The following is a 21,893-nucleotide window of genomic DNA, read 5'->3' on the forward strand; positions in this document are numbered from 1 at the left end:
ACGTTGACATTAATTTTTTGACACTTTGAAGTTCGGTCTGACAGTTTTGCAGTAATAACTAAGAGCTTGAGAAAAAAATCACTTTTGGACAAGCGTGACTCATTAACACCTAACTTTTTGTTACGAGACCATCTTAATATATATATTTCTTGTGTGCGTGTGTATGTGACTGAACTCCTCCTAAACGACTGGACCAATTTTGTTGAAATTTTTTGTGTGTGTTCGTGGAGATTCGAGAATGGTTTAGATTCACAATTTTGTCCGCTGGACAATGTTTTTTTTTATTAATTAGTAGTTGTTGATTTTGGAATGTTTTACATTGGATCCGACAGACGGCGCTACCATCGCACTGTCAAATTTTAAATAATATTCGAATTTTAATTTTAGTCTGTCCCGACAGTTAGCGCTGCGATCAAATTAAAAAAAAGTTTTGTTATCATTGTGTTTTTGTAGACCATGTGCTGGATCGTTAGATATTGTCATAACATTTGAATAATAATTTTCATCAAAATGGTCCAGAATGTTTTAGCTTATTAAAAAAGTTTGAAATTTTCAAATTAAAGACGTATAGACAGGACAACGTCTGTCGGATCCGCTAGTTTTCATATAAATTTTAGAAAAAGAAATTGTCCCAAGGTAGCAATGGCTTTACTGGCGTGGGACAGGCCATGTTACTAAAACACATTCCCAACCTATCACTAATGTTCTATGACTAAAGAATATTAATTTCGACTAGAAAACATACATTTGATTAAGAATCTTGACATAAATAGGATTGAAAATAAAATTATTTTTACAATGTATATTTTGCCTCAAGGTAGGTGATCTGATCCACCCGATGTGTTCTAGCAAGGGCAGTAAACAAGAACTCTTAGAAGCAGAAGGAAAAATCTTGATGATTTAGACAATGTTATCATATTGATAACTTTAAATATCTATTTTGATTTATTAACGTTTTAAATATAGTACTACACTAGTTTGTTATATATTGTAGTAGGTATTATATTGAGTTTAAAGCGAATATGTTAACTATTCGAAACCAGTTTTGAAAAACCTGAAAATTGAACTCCTTTAAGCTAGTCAAATTCAGGATACTATTTTATTTTTTGACTTGTTGAATTGTAAAACAATTCAGCTCTATAACAGGAATCCCATCGGTTTTAAAAAATGAGGCAGATGAACTTGTTGTTGAGCCATCAATGATAGCAGAAATATTTGCTGATAACTTTGAGTCTATTTACTCCCCAGAACCTGATGGACGTCTGGATCTTCTCACGCACTTAATGGGTTAACGTTTGTTTTAAGTTTTTTTGTTTTTTTTTGTTAATTGTTTTTCATTTTTTGTACTCTACCCTCTATTAGTGTTTCTTTATCGTTGTCTCTCATAAGGGTTGCCTGGAAGAAATCGCTTGTAAGCGATAAGGCCGCCCTTTGCCTTATAAATTTTGTAACTGTTTTTTTATTTTTGTTATGTGTGTTTTTGTATAAGGCGATAAAGGATAAATAAATATAAATATTAACATAGGTATATTGTATTATACCTATGTTATTCACTAATTAATGCAAGTAGTTTTCCATACACATATTTTATCTATAACTACTTAATTATGTAATCTGTGATCAAAATTTTATTTTTACTGACTTTTACGAAATACGAAGTCACAACAAAAACAGCTTTCAATCATAACCTAAAATTGTTACAAAATTCAAATTGAAATCTTCCAAATGCCTTTTGATTACCGCCGATTTAATGGTCCAGAAGATAGTGTTTCATATAAACGCTTTTCTGCAGATTTTCTGCGAACCTACGATGAACTATATAGAGACTTACTAGATGAAAACGGTAAAAGGAAGGATGGGCGCGCATTGAATGAAGCACGAAGTTTGTGTACGTCTTGTACGTGTTTATCAAATAGTTTGTTTCTATAAATTTGTATATTAAAAACTAAACATCATGTTACTTTTCAGTTACTAGAACAAATGTAGTATCACAGGCAAAAGGGTCGGCATATGTGGAATTTAACAAAACAAAGGTTATTTGTTCCGTGTTTGATCCTAGAGAAATGTCTGGTCATCAGAACGAATATAGGTAGGTATCGACTGTCGTATTATCTAAAACAGTGTTAAACAAATTAAGTAAAATAATTACCGCCTACCATAATTAAATTTTCAGTTGGTTTGGCCAAATCTATTGTGAAGTGAAATTCGCGCCATTCTGTTGTCCTCGAAAAAGAAGACAACTTGTTCCAGATACAGATGAAAGAGCTTTATCAGCTGATCTAAAAAAAGCTTTAGAGACTGTAGTCCGGAGAGATAAATTCCCTAATTTTCAGGTAATCCATCATACCTAAAGCCTTGATTGTGCCTTATCCAAACTAAATATACATAGATTTTAATTCTTTCAGATGGACATATTTGTTTACATCTTAGAACATGATGGTGGTTGCTTATCTGCAGCAATAAATGCTGCAGGATTAGCATTAACCGATGCAGTGGTGCCAATGTATGATATAGTTTCAGCCAGTTCAGTTGCTATAATCAATGATCAGATTATAATTGACCCTACAGAAGCAGAAGAGCATTTAGCTTTAATGTACACTGATAAAGAGAAAAACCATGGCATCATAACAATGTGTATTATGCACCATTTAAGACAATTTACAGATTTTCGGCAAATTGGTTCGGTTGATGCTGAATGTGTATTAAAAGTTATGGATATATTAGAAAAAGAGTGTGATAAATTAATGCCAGTAATAAAGAAAATTATGGTGAGCAATGTTGTTAGGCAACATAATGAGCATAAAATATTATTAGAAGAAGCAAAGTTCAGGGAAGAAGTGCTTCAAAGCAAAGTCGAGGAATGGAGAAAGTTATTAAATGCAGGATGAAATCAGAATGTTTTTTTATTACTTGTTAATTTATAAACAACAAACATTGCAATTCAATTTTAAGTGAAATGTTTTAATATAAGATTATAATAGCAATGAAATTTAAATCATTTGCTTGGCATTTGCACCATTCCTTATTTCAGGCAATTTGCCAATTGAAACTACAATATATAATGAAAAAAGCAAACATGATATTATGAAAAATTTATTAGTTAAATCGAAATTTTATAAAAAAGCCAGAAATTAAAATTCAGTACATAATTAAAAGGAACATTTAATCCTCTGGTTTTTCTGGTGGTGGTCCACAAGGTTGTAACATTCTCTCCATTAAATTAAACTTTACGCGTGCTTTTGATTCATTTTCAACAATAGCAAAGTAGCTTAATAAATCTGGATGTCCCATATAACTGCAGCATGAGTCTCGGTGTTGATTTGTCAGCCATTCATACTTCGTGGTGTCGGCATGTCCTGTGCCGATATATTTGCTTTGTAGATGTTCGAGCTGGCTATGAATGTTGTACCTTTCTCCCATGTTTAACAATATTACAGACAGAGTTAGGTTAAATATATTTCAATCGTATGGCGAATTACGTTTTGAAATTTGAATACACTTACTCTCTTAATAATTCAGCATTATTTACTTGAATATCTAATAATCTAACTGATAATTTTACCCTAGACAGTTGACAGATTTTAACATCTATTGATATTTGACAGTTGTCGGGTAATTTCAAGGCCTAATGTCATTTTAAGGTGTATTTCTGTGGTTACTTATAAGTCTATATAGGTAATTTATCTCCATAGTTACGAGAGTTATCGCGGTGTTTTTGAAGCAGTTTTTTAATTAATCGATGGACCAGCAAATCGTGGTTTTACAACTTTATAATTATGAATAGTAAAGAAAAATATATCGATTTAAAAGAAAATAACCTTTCACTGCGGAAACAAGCAAAAAAAATTACTCAAAAGAAACTGTTTGGACAAAAAATAACTCATTTATTTTTGCACGAGAAGAATATTTCCGAAATTGTAAGTTATTTTTAAATTACTTTTGGAAGAAGATCTTTAAATATTTTATATCGCTAACAATTATTATTTTAGCCTCTTCCGAAAAATCCAACTCATATAATCTATGCCTACTATCATAACAATTATATTACACAAATAAAAAATGTTGAAGCTATGTTTAATTTAACACATTTGCATTTACAATGGAATAAAATAGGCAGGATTGAAGGCCTCGACAAATTAGTGAAGCTAAAAAAACTATACTTGGGAAACAATCAAATAAGTGTCGTAGAGAATTTGGAGGGATTAAAAAATTTAGAAGAACTTCATATTGAAAAACAGAATAAAGAAAACGGTGACCCGTTATGTTTCGACCCTAGATCAATGATTTCTATTGGTGTAAGTTTAGTTATCACTATTTTTAAAAGCAGTCTAAGTCTAAATCATTTAATGGTGAATTCTCTCTACTCTCATGGTCAATTCCTCCGAAGTGTACTATATTTTTAATATAAAATTGAAAATCTAACTCGTGGAAAGGTAAAATGATGTAGTTGGTACGACGATTCCTATTCGACGTCTAATTGCGAATATTTACGAAAAGTTTATAAGCGAACTTCAATGCGTTCATATTTCGTCATGTTTTAGTACTTATCAATAGTATTGTCTTTTATTTACATAACTTTTACACATTTAAAGAAAAACACTTTTTTAACGGATTATAGATATGTATTATAATATTTTTTTAGGCGTCGCTTAGAATACTCAATGTTTCGGAAAACAAAATATCTGATGTATCATGGGCTAGACCACTGCGTCGCTTGGAAGTTCTTATAGCTAAGAAAAATCTTCTTGAAGATGTTCAGGTATACAATTTATTAACAAAATATTTATCTACCCTTCGTTATTTTTATGAATCAATGTTACCATTTACTTATATTTTAAATATCACACATCGTTTAATGAAAATAAGTACACGGTCATAGGTTAAACGTGATACAAGTTTAATTTATTTATTATTTTTACAGTCTGTTGCAGACGACTTGTGTACCCTTGTGAGTTTAGTGGACGTGAATTTCACTGGTAACCCAATGACTAAAAAACATAGATATAAAGAAATTATTATAGCTAGATGTGGACCACTACGTAAGTGTTTTAAAAGCCCCTATACAAATATTAAATATAAATTGTTGTGTTCTAATATTTCCAATTAACAATCCCGAGTTTTAAACTCCTAATAATTATTGTCTATCTAGCATTAAATATACATTTTAATATTAACTTAATCAATTGGTCAAATAATATATTGAATTTGAGTTTTATCGCGCTCTAGTATTGTTCTTTGTTTTTTTTTTCTTAATCTCATTTCCACAAAATGTTATTTACTTATTACAACTTACGATATTATTATGTACATGGAATTATTATTTAACAGGAGTATTAGATGACGTCCATATTCATAATACATCAAGAATTTTCCTGCAAAGTTTTGATAAAGTTGTTCGATTACGTCAATTGCATGAAAAAAATAAACTTAGTTTATCGCGAGATGGCGCTGATGAGTTTTTGGCACTTAACATGTTACCAGGACCTCGGGCTCGCTCTGCACTCTCTATATCTGAGTTTTCGAATCAAAAACCAAAATGTACGTATATTTTTACATGTATAAATCGTATACTACAAATAACTGACGTGATTCTATTCTTGCTGATTTACTTTCCTGTTATATTTATAATAGCCCATATAAATTTTTATTTATTGACAAATTTGGTTAAAATGGAGGGGTAAATGATCGTTCTACCTATAAAAACAATAGAATATTATGCTCACATGATATCTAAAACAAACTAAATTTTTGGATGAAGCGTTAGCACTTTTTTAAAATATGTAAAACATCTTTTTTAGTAACCGCGGTGGATGCCAGCTATACCTTCATGCCAAGAGCGTTCTGGCGTAATCGCTCTGAAGATATCGATAAAGCTCCAATACCACCAATGGAATCAAAGGGAAATTCCACACAAAGCGCTCCAATAAAGGGCATACTAAAAAAACCCATGCCAATTAAATATATTTGAAGGGATCTAGATTTGGAACAATTTTAATTATTTGTTACATCAAAATTTTTTACATTGTATTATTTTGATAAAAATAAAAGAAACGAAGCAGTATTCTAAAAGTTATTCTTAATATTATTATCAGTATCGTAAGAGGCTGTTCATAATTTCCGTGAATAAATTATAGGTTGTCATGTGTAAGTTGGCGTGTGGTTTTTTTTTTTTTTATAACTAGCTCTTCGTGCTACAGGTGTCATAAGTTATTAACTTTGTCAGTTGGCACTGATTGTCTATTGTCTTGATTGTATATAGTCGGTTCAGGTTGTTGCTGACACATTTGTTTATTGTTTTTATAAGCTAATTCGTGTGTTTACCAATTACCAGTTCCAACCTGAAATAATTTGTAGGCGAGTTATGCAATAACCGAACTCAATGAAATAAAATTTTAGCATTAAGAATGTCTTATATTCTTGAAGAAGCACTCAATATTTTTCACGAAGAAACATCAGGTATAACTTCTTAATCTTAAGTGTTTACAGAAACCAATAATCCATAACCACTTAAAGCAGGACATTTTAGTGATTATTAGGAGAGTTGTAGTTTTGTTTTCAGAAGAATAAAATTTCATAAGCAAAAAAAAAACATAATAAAAGCATTATACTACTCTAAAACTAATATATAAAATGGTTACATTGTTTTATTACTTAATTAAAAGTTAAGACTTTAATAATGATTTAACTAGTTATGTATGTCAGAAACGTTATTGATTTTAGGGTTAGTGATATTATACTCAGTCACTAATATGAGATTCAGAATTGAAACCAAATATAAGTAATATGGTTGGATTCAAAGTAAATATTTTATAAAATTACAAAATATTAAAGGAATTTAAAATAAATGTGTGATATTATTGTTACTACTTTAACATAAACTAACCTTACAATATATAAACTAAAATATATTATTAAAAGGAGTCCCTTTAGGCAAGGTTCTGAATATACTGGCAGTATTCCCTATTTATAATCTGGTATGTATTATAATATGGTTAATTTAAAATTCCAGAATTATATTTGCATGGTCACATTGATGAAGTGTCCACTTTAGATGCATTACAATTTCACAGAGACTATGTGTCCAAAAATATACCTGTAATTATAAGAGGTGGATGTTTAAAATGGTCTGCTACACATAAGTGGAACTCTCAGTATTTTAGGTATGTTACAAATGTAAATGTTTCAAAATGTATTGCTTATTAGATATAAGGAATGTCTTATTCAGTTTGGTTTGAACAATAGATACTGAAAATATAAAAATATAAACCTTCATTAACAAAAAAATTAAGGGAAGGCGAAACTACTGCAAAAATATTTCTTGAAATATTGGTTAGGATGTGTTTTTATAATAAACATTGTAAATAAAAAAATATTTTGTATATTCTTAAAATTAATATAAGGTCTGTTTACTTCTCTTTGTACCTGTTGTAAGCATGTGAATATCTGAAATGATTAAAAAAGACTTAATGAAACAAATGTATAAATACTTCAATTACAATTTTCAGGCAAGTTATTCCAAACAAAGAAATAACTCTAGCTATCACACCAAATGGATATGCAGATGGTATAACAAAAGATAAAAATGGTATTGAATGCTTTGTGATGCCATGTGAAGTCCAAACTACTATGTCATCCTTTTTAGATATGCTTGAAAATAAAAGGTATACATTAAAAGGTAATAATTTGAAAAAGGAATTTGTTTTTAATTCAGATTACACAGACTGCCATTTTAAATATTTGTTAATAATTATCTCAGCAGCTTGTTGGGCACAGATATATTAAAATCAACTAATTTCTAAATACACTTCCTAGGCTCAGAGATCCACCACTTTTTAATGCATTGCACACGGTTTATAATGTTGCCGTAAAGACTGACTGCATTTATATGAGTGCATTTGTCATTATTTATAATGGGATGGTTTAAGCTCTATTTTTCTTTTCTAATGAAAAAGTGTTATAATCACTACACAATACATACATATTATGATAGATTATTCTCATATGGGAGATTAATAATTTCCATGGCCTGCTATGTGAAAACATAGTTAGATTTTTTCAGATGTATAAAAAAAACAAAGATTTGGTCTCAAACTGTTATCAATATGTGAATTTTTTTTTATTAATATTTCAGAGAAAATTACATACCCTACATTCAGAGACAGAATTCTAACTTAACTGAAGACTTCAAAGAATTGTTATCAGATGTAGAGCATGAAATAGATTTTGCGAGTAAAGCATTTAATAAGAAGCCTGATGCTGTCAATTTTTGGATGGGTGACTCAAGGGCCATAACCTCAAGTAAGTAGTGAAAAATAATGAGTAGTTGATATATTTATTTGTTTATCTCAATTTTTTTCAAAACCTCCTTAACATAGACATTCCCTTCTCAGCCTTCCTATACTCAGATATTTAATTCCGTAGAATTCTGACAGCTATAATTTTTTGACATGTTAGAGATTGCAAACCTTTTTTGCTGGGCACATTTTTCAATTTCAATACAAGTATGAACATCTGAGTCTATACACACATTTTATTTGTTAGTAAATGTATCCATTTTATTAAGTGTAGTGCACCACATTAATAGTGGTTTAATGGCGAGTAAAAAACGCATAAGTGAACATAACTAATATATTAAAAAGGTTTGGTTGGAATTAGTATGTAGTGTTGCAAGCTAAAGAATAAAATAAAGTAATTTAAAAAAAATTCATTCAGTATATTGTTTCTGATTTTGAAATATTTGTTATTTTTGTTTAGGTAAACAAATATTTAGGTTTACCTCTTTGTAGTTAAAACATTCTATAAATAAAATATGTTGGAGAGACTGGGGCTGCGTGTGCCAAAAATCCACACCAAAGCATTGAAGCAATTGCAAAGAAGCACCATTTACGAGTGTCTTGCGCACCCTAAATATTATTGCGTTTGAGATATTCAGTTGCACACTGACTGAATTCACAAGAATTGCATTATTTATAATTAGTTATAAAATGGCTTAGGTTTTAAGTTTTTACTTGTTGTGTTTTTGTTTGTAATGTTTTTAGGTTACTTTTCTATTGTATTAGTATTAAGTTACTGTAAAAATAGGAAATAAGGAAATAAATAAATAAATAAATAAATGGGTCAAACTGGTCCTATTTTCGGTGGATAACTTTATTAATAGCAACACTTAAAAAATGTCAGAATTCTGTGGAATAATATCAAAGTATAGTTTCGTATTGTCAAGAAGTTGCTGATGTATTTGATTAATCATAATATAAATTATTTCAGTGCACAAAGACCCCTATGAAAACATATACTGTGTTATTGATGGGTACAAAGACTTCATATTAATTCCGCCCACTGACTTGCCTTATGTACCATATAAGAAGTATAAACAGGCAATGTTCAAATATAATGAAGGATGGGATATTGAAATGATAGATAGTGCTGAACTACCTTGGATTTGTATAGGTAAGTTTATTCACTAGACTAGTTTTAACTTTTTGTTGCTTAATAAAAGCCAATTTCATAATTTTCTACATACTACCAATCACCTATATAAGGAGTGGTACCTATTTCACAAATACATAATATTTAAAGAAAAAAAAACTTAACAGTTATATTTTGTTTGACATTTTTTTTAATAAAGGGTATGAAATCTAAAGCTTACAATTTTGTTATGTTCTATTGTTGTAATATTCAATAGAATATTTCCTATTAGCCATATGTTTTAATATATTCCAAATGAGTATAATTTTTAACGAGCCGAAACTGATACCTTAAAGGTTCTGCTGAATTTGTTTTTTTTAATATTATTATTTAGTTCATATCAAATATCGGCATGAAAATTTGTACTTTATTGATTTGTATGAGAGAGGTTTTTCCAGCAATATTAACAAGTATTATTTTATTAGTTGTGCTTAATAATTATTAAACCTTATGTATTTTTTAAATTGTTGGCATTGTACATAATATTTTATACTATAATAATATAGAAAATAAAACTTAAAATTGTTATGTTTCAGATCCTCTCAAGCCGGACTTTTTGAACTACCCTCAATTTTCAAAAGCGCATAGATACACAATTCGCATAAATAAAGGCGATTGCCTGTATCTGCCTAGTCTATGGTTCCACCACGTTTCGCAGAGTCACGGATGCATAGCCGTCAATTATTGGTATGACATGGAGTTTGACATTAAATATTGTTATTTCAAAATGCTTGAAAAGCTGTGTGAGAGTCAACCTTAAGTTTATGAAAATATATCTATACTGATATGTTTGTCTATAAAAATCATGAATCATTATTGTTTCATTCAAAATCGAACCGCGAACACGCTATGAAAAATGATAATTTTTATACAAAAACCGATGTTACAAATGTTACTGTTTTGAAAATTTATTTTTTATCTACAAACTAGAATAGTTTTCTATAAGTCAATTCAAACTGCATACTATTTATGACAATATAGTAGGTATCTATATCTGTAAAAACTTACAAAATCTGTGGTACAAACCATAGAGTCTGATTGTCTATGGCACTGTCAGGCGCTGTTTTGCGCTATTATTGTCAAGTTCATACTTCATAGTGACTTCAACAGACTGCAGAGTACAGTGCTGCGTTTCATTCACCACATAACATGTTTCGTTATAGTGCAAATTTTGTATTCTGGTAAGCAACCAACGTTAAAAGGGCTGATGTTTTCTGATAGTATCTGAGTTTTATCTTAGATCTACACTAACTATACTTATTTTATAAAGAAGAAACGTATTGTTTCTGTATGTATGTTTGTACTGTTTTCATACAAAAACTACTGGACCGATTTCAAAAATTCTTCCACTATTAACAATCTCCATCTACATCGACTGACATAGGATAAATTACATTTTCAAAACAAATAGGGATTGTCACATGATAAATATAATTTGCAATATGTAGTCAAGATGTTATATCATCAAAACTATTGACTTTGTCCTTTTTACACTCTAAACAAATAAACGAGCCGAAATACAAAAAGTATACTTTGGAATATAATAAAAATTGGCTTAACATGTGTAATTAAATATATTTAAACTGATAAATAAAATTGTTAGTGTTACTCTTGGCTTTAATTTAATCCCTTCACTTGAAGATTGTCGGAGTATTTTTACAGTCTGAAAAAAAATGTCTATTTAAAAAATTATCACTGTCAAATCTTAACCAATGGCCCCAGCTGTGGGTATTGGTACTAAGTAATATTTTTAATTTAATAAAGTAATATTTGTCCAGAATATTTCAGAATAACATTAATAAAAAGGTTCTATATATTACCAACATATCGGGGTAAATATTGGAAGATGGCAACATTTTGACACTCTTGCACAAGCCACGAGGCGAACACATGCCCACAGTGTTCCTTATCACGCACACATCGCCAGGTGGCCAAGCGCGTATCGTCGCATACGTCCATAGAGTTGTGTTGCCAATTTTTACAGTGACATTTGCTGAAAATTAAAACAGCAAATTTATGATTATATATAGATATATAATCGGTTGAGAATAATAATAAAATAAAATAAAAACCAAATAGGGTTACACTAAATTAGGTACACTATATCTATTTTTAAAACATTAGATAACTATTGGAAAGCGAATAATTATAAGTAACGTCTACGTAAGATATATCTGGTACGAGTGACGTAGAAATTCCGTCACAGATCACACTGATTTACAGTATATACAGATAAAACCCAGTTACATATTATAATGTATTTTCTTTGGATTACAATAAAAAGCAAGTAATTTCCATTAATTATAACTCACGTCCTATATATTCAGGATCCGGCCAATCAACTGGTAACAAATTTAGTTCAAATGCATATTTAGCGGCAGTTTCTGCGCCGACGCACCACAGAGCCGACTCATATTGTATCCGACAACAGACTCCACACATTTTCATTTTACCTAGAGTACCACCCTGGAAATAAAGCTTACACATTATGAATCTAAACTGAATACTTTTAATCTAATAATACTTACGAAATTCTTATAAAACAATAATATAAAAAGGTTATGAAGGACGGAGCAGTCTGGTCCTTGGGTTAGATCCTACCTAACCTAATCTTATTTATAAAGAAAAATAAAACTTGAATCAGTACCAAAGAAAAAAATACTGCGACTATAATTTCTTAAATTTATTAAAAGGTAGAGATAAAAGAGCCTCTGACATTTTATTGAAGAGAACTATCCCTTTTGATGTAAATAAAACGCCATCATTTCATTTGATTCGTGTCATTGTGATTTGTCAAACGGAAATGCGAAATGTTTCGCGTCAATTTATTAGAGATGCTTTTGACGTTGACAGAGGAAAAACGCTATCATTTGTTATAGTCTGTGCGGAAACCGAACCTGCGCATGGTGGTTTCGTCAAGTAATATAATTCTAATGATATTATTAACAGAACAAATACTTAAATTATTTCATAAAAAAATAATTGATGTTTTTTGTAATGTTTCTGTGCCATACATTCTTATTATTAATGTAAGGTTTCTTTTATGTATATTGTGCTCTATAAATAAATGATTAGCGTTGATATAGTTATCTCAGAACACGTACTGCACAGACTAGATTAATACTGTTCGTTCCGCACAGACGAGATTAATCGTAAATATAAACTTACGGGTGAGATCTTACAGGAACACTCTCTTAGTCCGAGAACAGCGCATTCTGCAGCTTGACAACTTCTATCTGGTAAACAGCGTCCACCTAGACCACATCTACAATTCTTAAGGTCGGGGCATGTACAGGTTTCCATTTGACGCGTACAATCCTACAAAAACCCTTTATAGAACTCTATATTATACTAAAAAGTAAATTAGCCTTAATGCACTTTCATCTTTTTTTTGTGTTAATAAGAGCGATAATAACGACAAGACTGATTTTTCGTGAAAAGGAGGGGTGTGTTTATCCAAACTTCAAAAACATTGGGCTTCCAACAAAGTTACAAACACATAATCATTACATTTGTAAGTATACTTACGATGCCACTCTTTGTAAGGTTAGCATATTGACAGTCTGCGTTACAACAGAGGCCCTGAGACGGGTGGCAGTTTGCTCGTGGCGCTACTGTGCAACCTTCCTTGTGAAGAGCACTGTAATTAATTGTCTCCATTGGATTACATCCACAATCTCACGTCTGCCTCTTGGTCATGCTTGCACTCCTGTTCATTAAGCCAAACTCCGGATAAGGGATCACTCTATTTGTGAGTGTGGCTTGGATGAAGGCACTGAATCTCACATACTATTTAACTGTCCTAAACTAACCTATGACGTTCTTCCCCCTAAAGTCCCCCGTCCTTTAAGTGTTAAATGTTTGTGTTTAGACCATATTTTAGATTTTTATGTAAATATATAGAAAGTAATAAATATAAAGTGTATAAATGTACAAATATCAATTATTCATAAATAGAAAGTAGTATTTAATCATGTTATTACTCATAATTGTGTTTTCTGTGCTGTCTTTAAACTAGCAATCAAATTTCTACTTTTTTTTAAAGTGCATAATTATTGTTTTTACTGATCAATAGTAGCTAGTTCTTCTCGTCCCTTCTACACCCTTGCTTTGAGAGCTGGTAGTAAATGTAAAATTCGAAGCATATGTATTTCTTTGACGTTCATAAGTATACCAAAATGAATAAATGATTTTGCATTTAGTTAGCCAGGACCTAATGAGAGTCTAAGTACGGAGTGAGTCCACGAACCATTAACATCCATTATTATGAGTCGAGGGCATTTAGTTTTCTTTAAATAATGTAACAGGACTCCTAATGCGGTAATCTTAAATTCTATATGGCAATGAATTCAATTATTAGTACCCTCCCTCAGATGCAAGTGTTCCACCAACTCTAGGTGTGCAGCAGGGATCTCTAGTCTTGCAGTAGAATGGAAGACCACAGTCACATGCCTCTCCCTTTTCCACTATACCTAGAAAAGCATATATTAGACATCAGAAACCTAAGTTTCAATAGAAAGTCTGCATTTCTGTCGGCAGTCTTGAATACGATTTCGGCTGGGTTAGAAGCGGGCAGGAGGTTCACCTGATATTAAGTGATACTACCCATGGACACTCTTTACTAAGGACCCTAAGTCGAATTGGTTCAAAAATAGTACCACGGGCAGCTGGTTCCACATAGTGCGGCAAAAACTGCCTTAAAAACGCTCAGTTGTGAAACGACAGACGTCGAGGTGATACGGGTGGAATTTCTCTCTCTACACTCCATCGTAAAAAAGAAGACGCAGAGAGACCCCACATCTGTAAGTAATGCCAAGGGATTAAGCCGCTATCTTTACGGGTTGGCTAAACGGTGAAGTCAATCTTGTCTGCTGTGGTCTAATGGTCCATCTATAACAAAAACACTTCATCATAACCATTTTGGACATACCATTTCCACAATATGGTCTTTCAGTCACCGCAAGACAATAGCTCATGCTGCTCAAAGTAGCGGCGATGAGTCGTTTACTGCACAGGGAGAACTCGAGACTATGGGCTGTTTGTGTAGTGGACGATTGAGACCCCATTAGATAGCCCTTACATTCCGGATTTGGAAAGTTATCGTCATGATGCGCACCAAAACTATGTCCTGAAAAAACTACATTTTTAAACCATACAGTAGGTATAAGCCTAGTTCTCTATTACGTGACCAGAAGAAGAAGTCTAGTAAGTCTTCTTTCCATGTGTTAAGCTCTACCATCAGTGGCTGATTTACCAGGACGTTGAATAGGCTGCAGGGCGGCACATGTTTGGGGCGGCAAATTTAGCGGCTCAAACATTTTGATGTTTTACAGATCTACACCAAATTTCGCCAATGACTCTCCCCTCTCACTTGTCTCTCACTTCGATATTAAAACAGCTCCGATAGCCGGAGACCAGCTAGAGTCCGCCAAAGAGCGAAATTGCTGAAAATGTATTTCTCTCCTGTATCCTCTCCTCTTCCCCCTATCATCTTATACAAGTCTAATGTTGGATTGTAATAATAATCTAGGACATGACAATGTAGAAACAAGGGTGGCACGCCACTGCTCCCATGCAACCCTAGTGTTTTGGTATTATAGTTTTGAAAGAGAATGTCGTGCCTAACTAACATGCCAACAATACACCTAGTAATAAAAAAAAACAAAAAAAAATTTTAGTAGCTCTCTCCATAGTATACGCAACGCAATATTCGTCCTGCGATTTGCTTATCTTGCCGAAGCCGCGTACAAATTATTTTAAGAAGTCTATTAGGTATGAGGGTATGCAATAATTTAATCAATTACCACCTAAAATTCGCAATATTAGCGCGTTTAACAAATTCAAAAAGGCATTAAAGATACATGTTAGAGTGAAGACACTTGACTAAAATTGAGACCGCTAATAGCGACGTGTATCTCGGTCGTATACACGTATTAAGTTTCTCATGTAATTAAAATATATTTTAGTAATGAGAAATAAAGTTCCTTACACATTAATAAAAAATAATTAACAAGAAAAATCTAAGGCGGGCGAAAATTTACATTTATTTGATTTTGACGCTCTGGGCCTCTTAATAAACATTAGATAATAATCAGTAGATTTCGTTATATGTATGATGTTGTAGACTTCATAAATAAATAAATCTTAAATTCTATAAGGCAATGAATTCAATTATAAATACGCTCCCTCAGATGCAAGTGTTCCACCAACTCTAGGTGTGCAGCAGGGATCTCTAGTCTTGCAGTAGATAAATCTTATTATATTATCTAGATAAGATTCACCCATCTCATGTGCCAGCGTAGACGCAGCGACCCTCTCAGGCACTCGTTCGTTCTCGTCTGACGTGCCATGCGCCAACGCAAGTGTATTAAACGAACGACCGGAAGCTCGCCGATCGCATAAGCCACCCGCTGCCCCACCCATGCCGCCGCCCAGGGACGTGAAACTGAAACAATTAAAAAAAAGTCTGCGTACAAAGTACACATGCCAAAAGTGAAACTTCTTTGTAAGTTAATTATTAATAAGGTGAAAGCCCCAATAGATGATGTAATACCAGTATATGATTACTACATGTATGATAATATAAATAAATAAAAAATGCCAGAAAAAATGCAAGACGTTATGCGACAGAATTGCCGTCTAAAGTTCTATTATGTAACTACTAAACCAATATATCTCTTTTCACTCTCTCTCAATCGCTCTCTCCCTTTTCTGCAAGTTTTCGTGGCGTTTCATCGGTTAAAAAAATTACCCTCATGTGCCTTAAGTTCACTTCAAAAAACACGCCTTATTCTACGTTTGAAGAAAAACGACACTAACATCAGAAAAAAGGTATTTAATAGATTTATAACGCATTATCTATTATTATTATTTTAATTTAAATATTTTGCATAATAATCTTTATTATTTAAATATCACAAAAATATTTCTACGTAATTAAAGAAATAGGCATTTTTTTATTTTAAATTACTGTGTGTATTCCCCGGGTGTCAGTTTCAGTCGGTTTTTTGTGACGGTGTGCATTTTCTCGTTCGTTTATATGTATTAAGTTTCTCATGATAAATACATTTTTGTAATGAAAAATAAAGTTCTTTAAACATTATAATATGACTCATTATGTAATTGTATCTTCTACTCTATCTATAAAGACAAATTCGCACGCCAGAATATGCGACCTTAAGATGGTACCACCATACAATTTTTGTACCATATTTTGACCCAATAAACCGCTTCTAGACTACTTTTAATTTGTACCTTAGTCCCAATGTCCTATTATGAAAAGCATGTCCCGAAAACGCAACTCCAAGGCACACTTCAGAAAGACGACGAAGCCTTGCAAATTGCATCAAGTAGGCCCTGCCGTCAATCGACCGATTTCGAAGTAAATCACCAAAAACTTGCGTATTTGTCTCATCCGATGTAAGCAACAGGATGTACTTTACGGAAAAACCTGTAATCACACAATTGCAAGCATATTATCTAACAAAAGATTCCAATATATGGTTATTAATATTATAACGGCGTGGTTTAAATATATACGATGACTTGTTTTAAGTGAATGGAATTTGTTTAAAGTATTTATGAGATCCATTCGCAACTCATTGAAAGCATTCTCAGATCATTTATTTAACATCTAGCTTATATTATTACTGGATTTTTTCATAGGCACCCGTTTTTACCCGTTTCATAGGCTTAAGAAATCTAATGTGACGTCACTGTACGATATACACTGGCAAGGGACCTACCCTTGCCAGTGTTCTTATGTAATTGTTAATTCAAATACAGAATAAGACATTAAAATTGTCATGCCTAAGGTTAAAATCAAAGGGTTTTCGAAATTTCATCTGCAAAAACTAACCTGGGAGTACAGACACCGCTCGAATATATCGTAATTATAACGGATTTAACAGTACTTATCCAGAGCTGGATGTATTTAATAGTGGGCTAAAAAATTTATACCTAGTCCGCTGTTTTGCTGGTAAGTTTTCCTAATAATAAGCAAAAAGTACTAGTATTTTCCTTTCATGTACCATTTAAGTGTTATACGATAAACTTTGGACAAACCGTAGATATAGTGCGTATGATGTGGTAAACTTTAATTAATAAATAACTATTACCTATATTATCTGGTATACCATCTTCATTAAAGTCGGCATTTCGGAATATTATATCTGCTTGAGCGACTGCATGCATCATTCTGCGTATGGCGTGTTTGAGACTTGAGTTTGCGTCCTATGAAAAATACTCTTATTAACACAAGCTATTACGGAGGTGAATGTTAACATGACGTTCTTATGTCATTTCTAAGAATGTGATCTGCAATTTATTTAAATTAAAAAAAAATTGTAGATGATTTTTAAAAATAGTGTTTATTTCAGTGTATGAAATGTCATCAGGTTAGGCCCATTTTTGATTAAAGCGATTGTGTTTGTATTTATTTTTTATATGTGTGTGTGCCTTAATCAAATAATCGTTTCTTCTTTCTGATGTTTCTCGTAAAAGTGTTAACGAAAAAGTTGCACCACTTCATAGTTAATACAAACCAAAATTAAACTATAAAACTCAAAAACTTTTATTCACTTTCCGTCACTTTTTTTATAAACCATGTTTTGAGTTATACAAATTGTTTGTAATACGTTATGCATATAATCGTTATTCTGTTATGATTCTCCAATTTCGCTTGGAGTCCGAGTGTTTAATTCAATAGACGTGCCAGGCAAAGGAATAAGCGTGTTTTAAAAGTTTAATTACAGTAGATGCAGAAACGTGTCATTCGTGAAACGTGAAATTCAAATTTACATCAAGCTTCAGGGGATTTACAATTATCAATAGCATTACTTTTTCATAGAACTCTTTATCCGCCAAGAGAAGCAATTCACAGATTCTTGCTCGTGCCACTCCGGTTTTCTTCTCCATCACATTATAACCAAACTTCATCAAATAGCTGAAACCTGAATCTTGCTGAAATATTAACATTATTGTTAGTATTTGAACTGATGAGTTTTAGTGTAAGGGCGTGTTGATAATTAAACTCAATTTTCTTAAATAAAGAAATTTATTAGTTTCCTTCACACAATTTTGATTACATGCTCATATTGTAATGTAGTCTAAGCAAATATTGAATCATAGGTAGGGGAATTGCAAACCTTATTCAAATTTCAAATCATTTATTCATTTAGATAACATAATGTAAAGGAAGGGCAGGACGGAAGCTCACTGCAGCTGCCTACCCGGTAAAGGCCGTTTTTTATTCTAGGGGAGCTTTCAAGTATTTCGTCACACAATTTCTGAAGATTCTTGACCCTCCCCCCATGTAACGCACCGTAACGTTCCCATATCCACCCAGGTCCCAGGTACTTAATACTTCTTAAAATTTGCCATTTGTGTTATGTAAAGTCGAAAATAATATTAACAATAACGCATAATTCAATCCCCGCCCGCATCGTAATTTGTGGTTACTAAATTCACAAAGTATTCATGAACATCTTCAAATCAAAATCTACTTTTACCAGAACATTCTATGATAGTTGACTGAGATACTAATTGATATCAAGAGCTCTGAAACGGCATACCTGAGTTTCGCTACGCACGTGCCGTGGGGCCTGCATAAAGTCATTTTCATAAGCCCCAAACTGCTTCTTGGGGTCATCGCGCCCGTAGGGGTCAGCGTACAGGGTTCTATTTCCTGGTATAACAATATAATTACAAAAATGCCTATTAAGCTGGAAGAGGCCTATCTGTCACAGAATAAGCTGATCAGCACGGGCCTTATGATGTATTAGATTAAGTTAGGTTATATAACTTAAATAAGTTTTAATGTTATTTGTTTCTTATTAAATTGTTACGAAGACGGGTCAACTGCAATGTTTTTAGTAGTAAAGAAAAGTAGTATATAGAAGGGGTTATACCTATATGTAAAACACCATAAAACTGATGATCCTCTCCAATGTAACCTTCAGCAGAACCTGACTCCGGATCCTCAACCGGAAAACCATATGCCATGGTGATCTCACTCAGTCGGTAGTGTTTATCTGGTGTTTTCAGGCTTGCGTCTGGATCGAGAAGCAGGACCGACTCCTCTGACGTCAAAGACTGATCTAGGAACCAAAAAACATTTTTGTTTAAAAAAGTTTTTTTTTAGGCCGGGGCCTCATATTTCTGCATCTGTTTCATGATCATTTATTAATCTAAAAGGCAAGTAGGTGATCAACCTCCTGTGCCAGACGCAGTCAACTTTTTAGGTTTTTAGGTTCTCACAATGTTTTCTTTCACAGTTCTCCTGACGGCCATAAAGTGTTTTTTTGATAGAATTTGATTTGATTATTCATGCATTCTAGAGAAAAGAAAAAAAAAACGATAAAACGATGACAAAATTTTTCGATACCATTTTTATATTTCGAATTGACTTTCAAAATAGCTTACAATTTTAGTGTTTATCTCTTCATGAGCAAAAAATGTCATCAAGCATTCTCTTGATACATCATAGAACTACTCATGTGCGACATGGATATTCAAGAACATCAATTAATGGGTTTTACAGAGTTTGTTAATAGAGGGCGCCAAAGTCAATTATTAACGCATAGTGTAGTAAATTAATTTTCTTAACAGTACGAACTGTTTTGGTGTCTACTAGTTTTGTTTTAAGTTATTAATAGTTGTACTTACAATCTAATCTGCGTTATCTAATTGGAATAAATTATATTATTATGCTAAGCATTCATTTCTCAATATTTGAAACGCAACACGTGGCATGGCGCTTAACATTTTTGGCAACGCTGCACAACAACGCACTAGTTGACGTATTATTATACAGGGTGTCCCAAAAGTCGACGTCAAGTCTTCAGTGGCATAACACTGAGTCCATTAGTTCTTAGATCGGCCATAAGAATTTTTTTTTGTTAAACAAAGTGTGTTTTTAACAATCTCTTTGAAATTACAACAAATTATTCTAACGCACCCAAAACGTTCCTAATGACCACAGCGTGGTTACAAAACGTAAAAAATAAACAAAAATATCTGAAATTAGATCAGCAACCAATTCATTTTGTCAACATGTTAATAACACGTTCTAACTAAGTGAAATGAAGTAACCTAGCTGGTTCATTGTAGATGCGAGAGTCGACTTAAGTATCAAATCAATACCTATGAGTTGCCATTTCAAGCAGAGTGTGTGAGATTCCTTCCCGAACCTGGCGTTAACAATTTCATACCCGTGGTCCTTGCATATCCCTCCAGACGTTTTTTGTACATCTATAGCCTGTATCACCACTAGATTTAGATATAGAAGCCAAGATATTTTCGACATTGTTCTTAAGAAATGCTGTTTATTGACATAAGCCTGTCAATAACGATAGTGAAAGAAGAATAAACAATACAGATAAAATATAGTTCGAATACACTCTGCATCTGTTCCTATATAATTTCAGTTGTCTATGCCTAAGACACGCTGGCAAATTTTGAATATATAGGCAAGAGCGTAAATGCGAGAATCGTAATTCGTCTTAATTCAAAATTCTCGCTCTTCAATCGGCAGCTCATGTCTGGGCGTCGTGATTAGCAAAGAAGCATCTGGAACGGACTCTCTGTTTCCACCGGTTTCTGTCTATGACAGAGGTCATTTCATGAGGACGATGCCTTCTAACCAACCACAAGTTCTCATCACCTCTAGCCGAAATAATATTTTACAATACCTATTAATTCTTAAAATGTTTATAAATTAGGTGTAAAAACCAGAAAACTCTTTTTCATGTTTTTAATATAGTTATATAACATTAATAAGATTTTTACTGTAATCAAAATACAGTTTTTATTAATTGATTTTACCTTATAGTATAATCTAAATCTTAATCATAGCGTTTTACATTTAAAAAACAGCAAATCCAAATAAAAATAGTTCATCAACTTTCTATTTACGTTGATTAACGTTAGACTACCTAATTACAAAATTACACGCGTTTATCACTACATAGTATAAAACAAAGTCGCTTTGTCTGTCCCTATGTCCCTTTGTATGCTTAAATCTTTGAAACTACGCAACGGATTTTGATGCAGTTTTTTTAATAGATAGAGTGATTCAAGAGGTAAATAAATTATATTTTTTAAATTACATTAAATAGCGGAGAAGTACTGTTATTTTTGAGGCTTCTAATGTGATGTCGTAAATAATTAAATTTTTTCCGTTTACATTGCAAACGCAGGCTGAACCCTACGAGTTTTATCAAAATAATGTACTAAGTATTGTACACACCACACAGTTTTTCTGTAGTGTATTTAGTATCAGAATTGCACCCGTGCGAAGCCGGGGCGGGTCGCTTGTAAATTATAAGATACCTAATTAAAATCCATGAGAACCTATCACTCACATTTCTATTAAGCTAATCAGACATACACAACGTGCCTCCTATTAGCGTTGTTCAATGAATTTGATT

At 32.4% G+C, this 21,893-nt stretch overlaps 4 protein-coding genes across 5 annotated transcripts; 2 read left to right on the forward strand and 2 right to left on the reverse strand.

Annotated features, from left to right (window-relative positions):
* The first annotated feature begins 1,637 nt into the window (after positions 1–1,637).
* On the forward strand, positions 1,638–2,896 carry LOC111002031 (exosome complex component MTR3). Of its 2 annotated transcripts, none has more exons than XM_022272121.2 (4): positions 1,638–1,897; positions 1,969–2,089; positions 2,174–2,333; positions 2,406–2,896. In XM_022272121.2, the coding sequence occupies exons 1-4, from the start codon at positions 1,726–1,728 to the stop codon at positions 2,886–2,888; spliced, it is 936 nt and encodes a 311-aa protein (XP_022127813.2). In that variant the 5' UTR covers positions 1,638–1,725; the 3' UTR covers positions 2,889–2,896. The 2 variants fall into 2 exon arrangements, with proteins under 2 accessions (XP_022127813.2, XP_022127814.2); XM_022272122.2 differs by having other exon boundaries at positions 1,638–1,888.
* A 250-nt stretch (positions 2,897–3,146) lies between these two features.
* Positions 3,147–3,569, reverse strand: LOC111002032 (splicing factor 3B subunit 5). Its single transcript, XM_022272124.2, has one exon. The coding sequence runs from the start codon at positions 3,418–3,420 to the stop codon at positions 3,163–3,165; it is 258 nt and encodes an 85-aa protein (XP_022127816.1). The 5' UTR covers positions 3,421–3,569; the 3' UTR covers positions 3,147–3,162.
* A 159-nt stretch (positions 3,570–3,728) lies between these two features.
* On the forward strand, positions 3,729–11,073 carry LOC111002033. The gene is made up of 10 exons (XM_022272125.2): positions 3,729–3,917; positions 3,990–4,295; positions 4,643–4,759; positions 4,922–5,039; positions 5,329–5,538; positions 5,799–5,871; positions 7,494–7,661; positions 8,132–8,298; positions 9,265–9,447; positions 10,002–11,073. The coding sequence occupies exons 1-10, from the start codon at positions 3,777–3,779 to the stop codon at positions 10,223–10,225; spliced, it is 1,707 nt and encodes a 568-aa protein (XP_022127817.1). The 5' UTR covers positions 3,729–3,776; the 3' UTR covers positions 10,226–11,073.
* LOC111002035 (disintegrin and metalloproteinase domain-containing protein 10-like) lies at positions 11,021–20,780 on the reverse strand. The gene is made up of 14 exons (XM_045632601.1): positions 20,608–20,780; positions 19,374–19,562; positions 19,038–19,150; positions 18,304–18,426; positions 17,583–17,697; positions 16,720–16,915; positions 15,747–15,910; positions 14,396–14,593; positions 13,829–13,937; positions 12,994–13,105; positions 12,634–12,783; positions 11,778–11,931; positions 11,286–11,458; positions 11,021–11,128 (listed from the first exon to the last, which is right to left on the reverse strand). Exons 1-14 carry the CDS (start codon positions 20,768–20,770, stop codon positions 11,021–11,023), a joined length of 2,067 nt encoding a protein of 688 aa, XP_045488557.1. The 5' UTR covers positions 20,771–20,780.
* Between the last annotated feature and the right edge of the window lie 1,113 nt (positions 20,781–21,893).

This window comes from Pieris rapae, chromosome 20 (assembly GCF_905147795.1).
Source record: "Pieris rapae chromosome 20, ilPieRapa1.1, whole genome shotgun sequence".
Taxonomy (NCBI): Eukaryota; Metazoa; Arthropoda; class Insecta; order Lepidoptera; family Pieridae; genus Pieris; species Pieris rapae.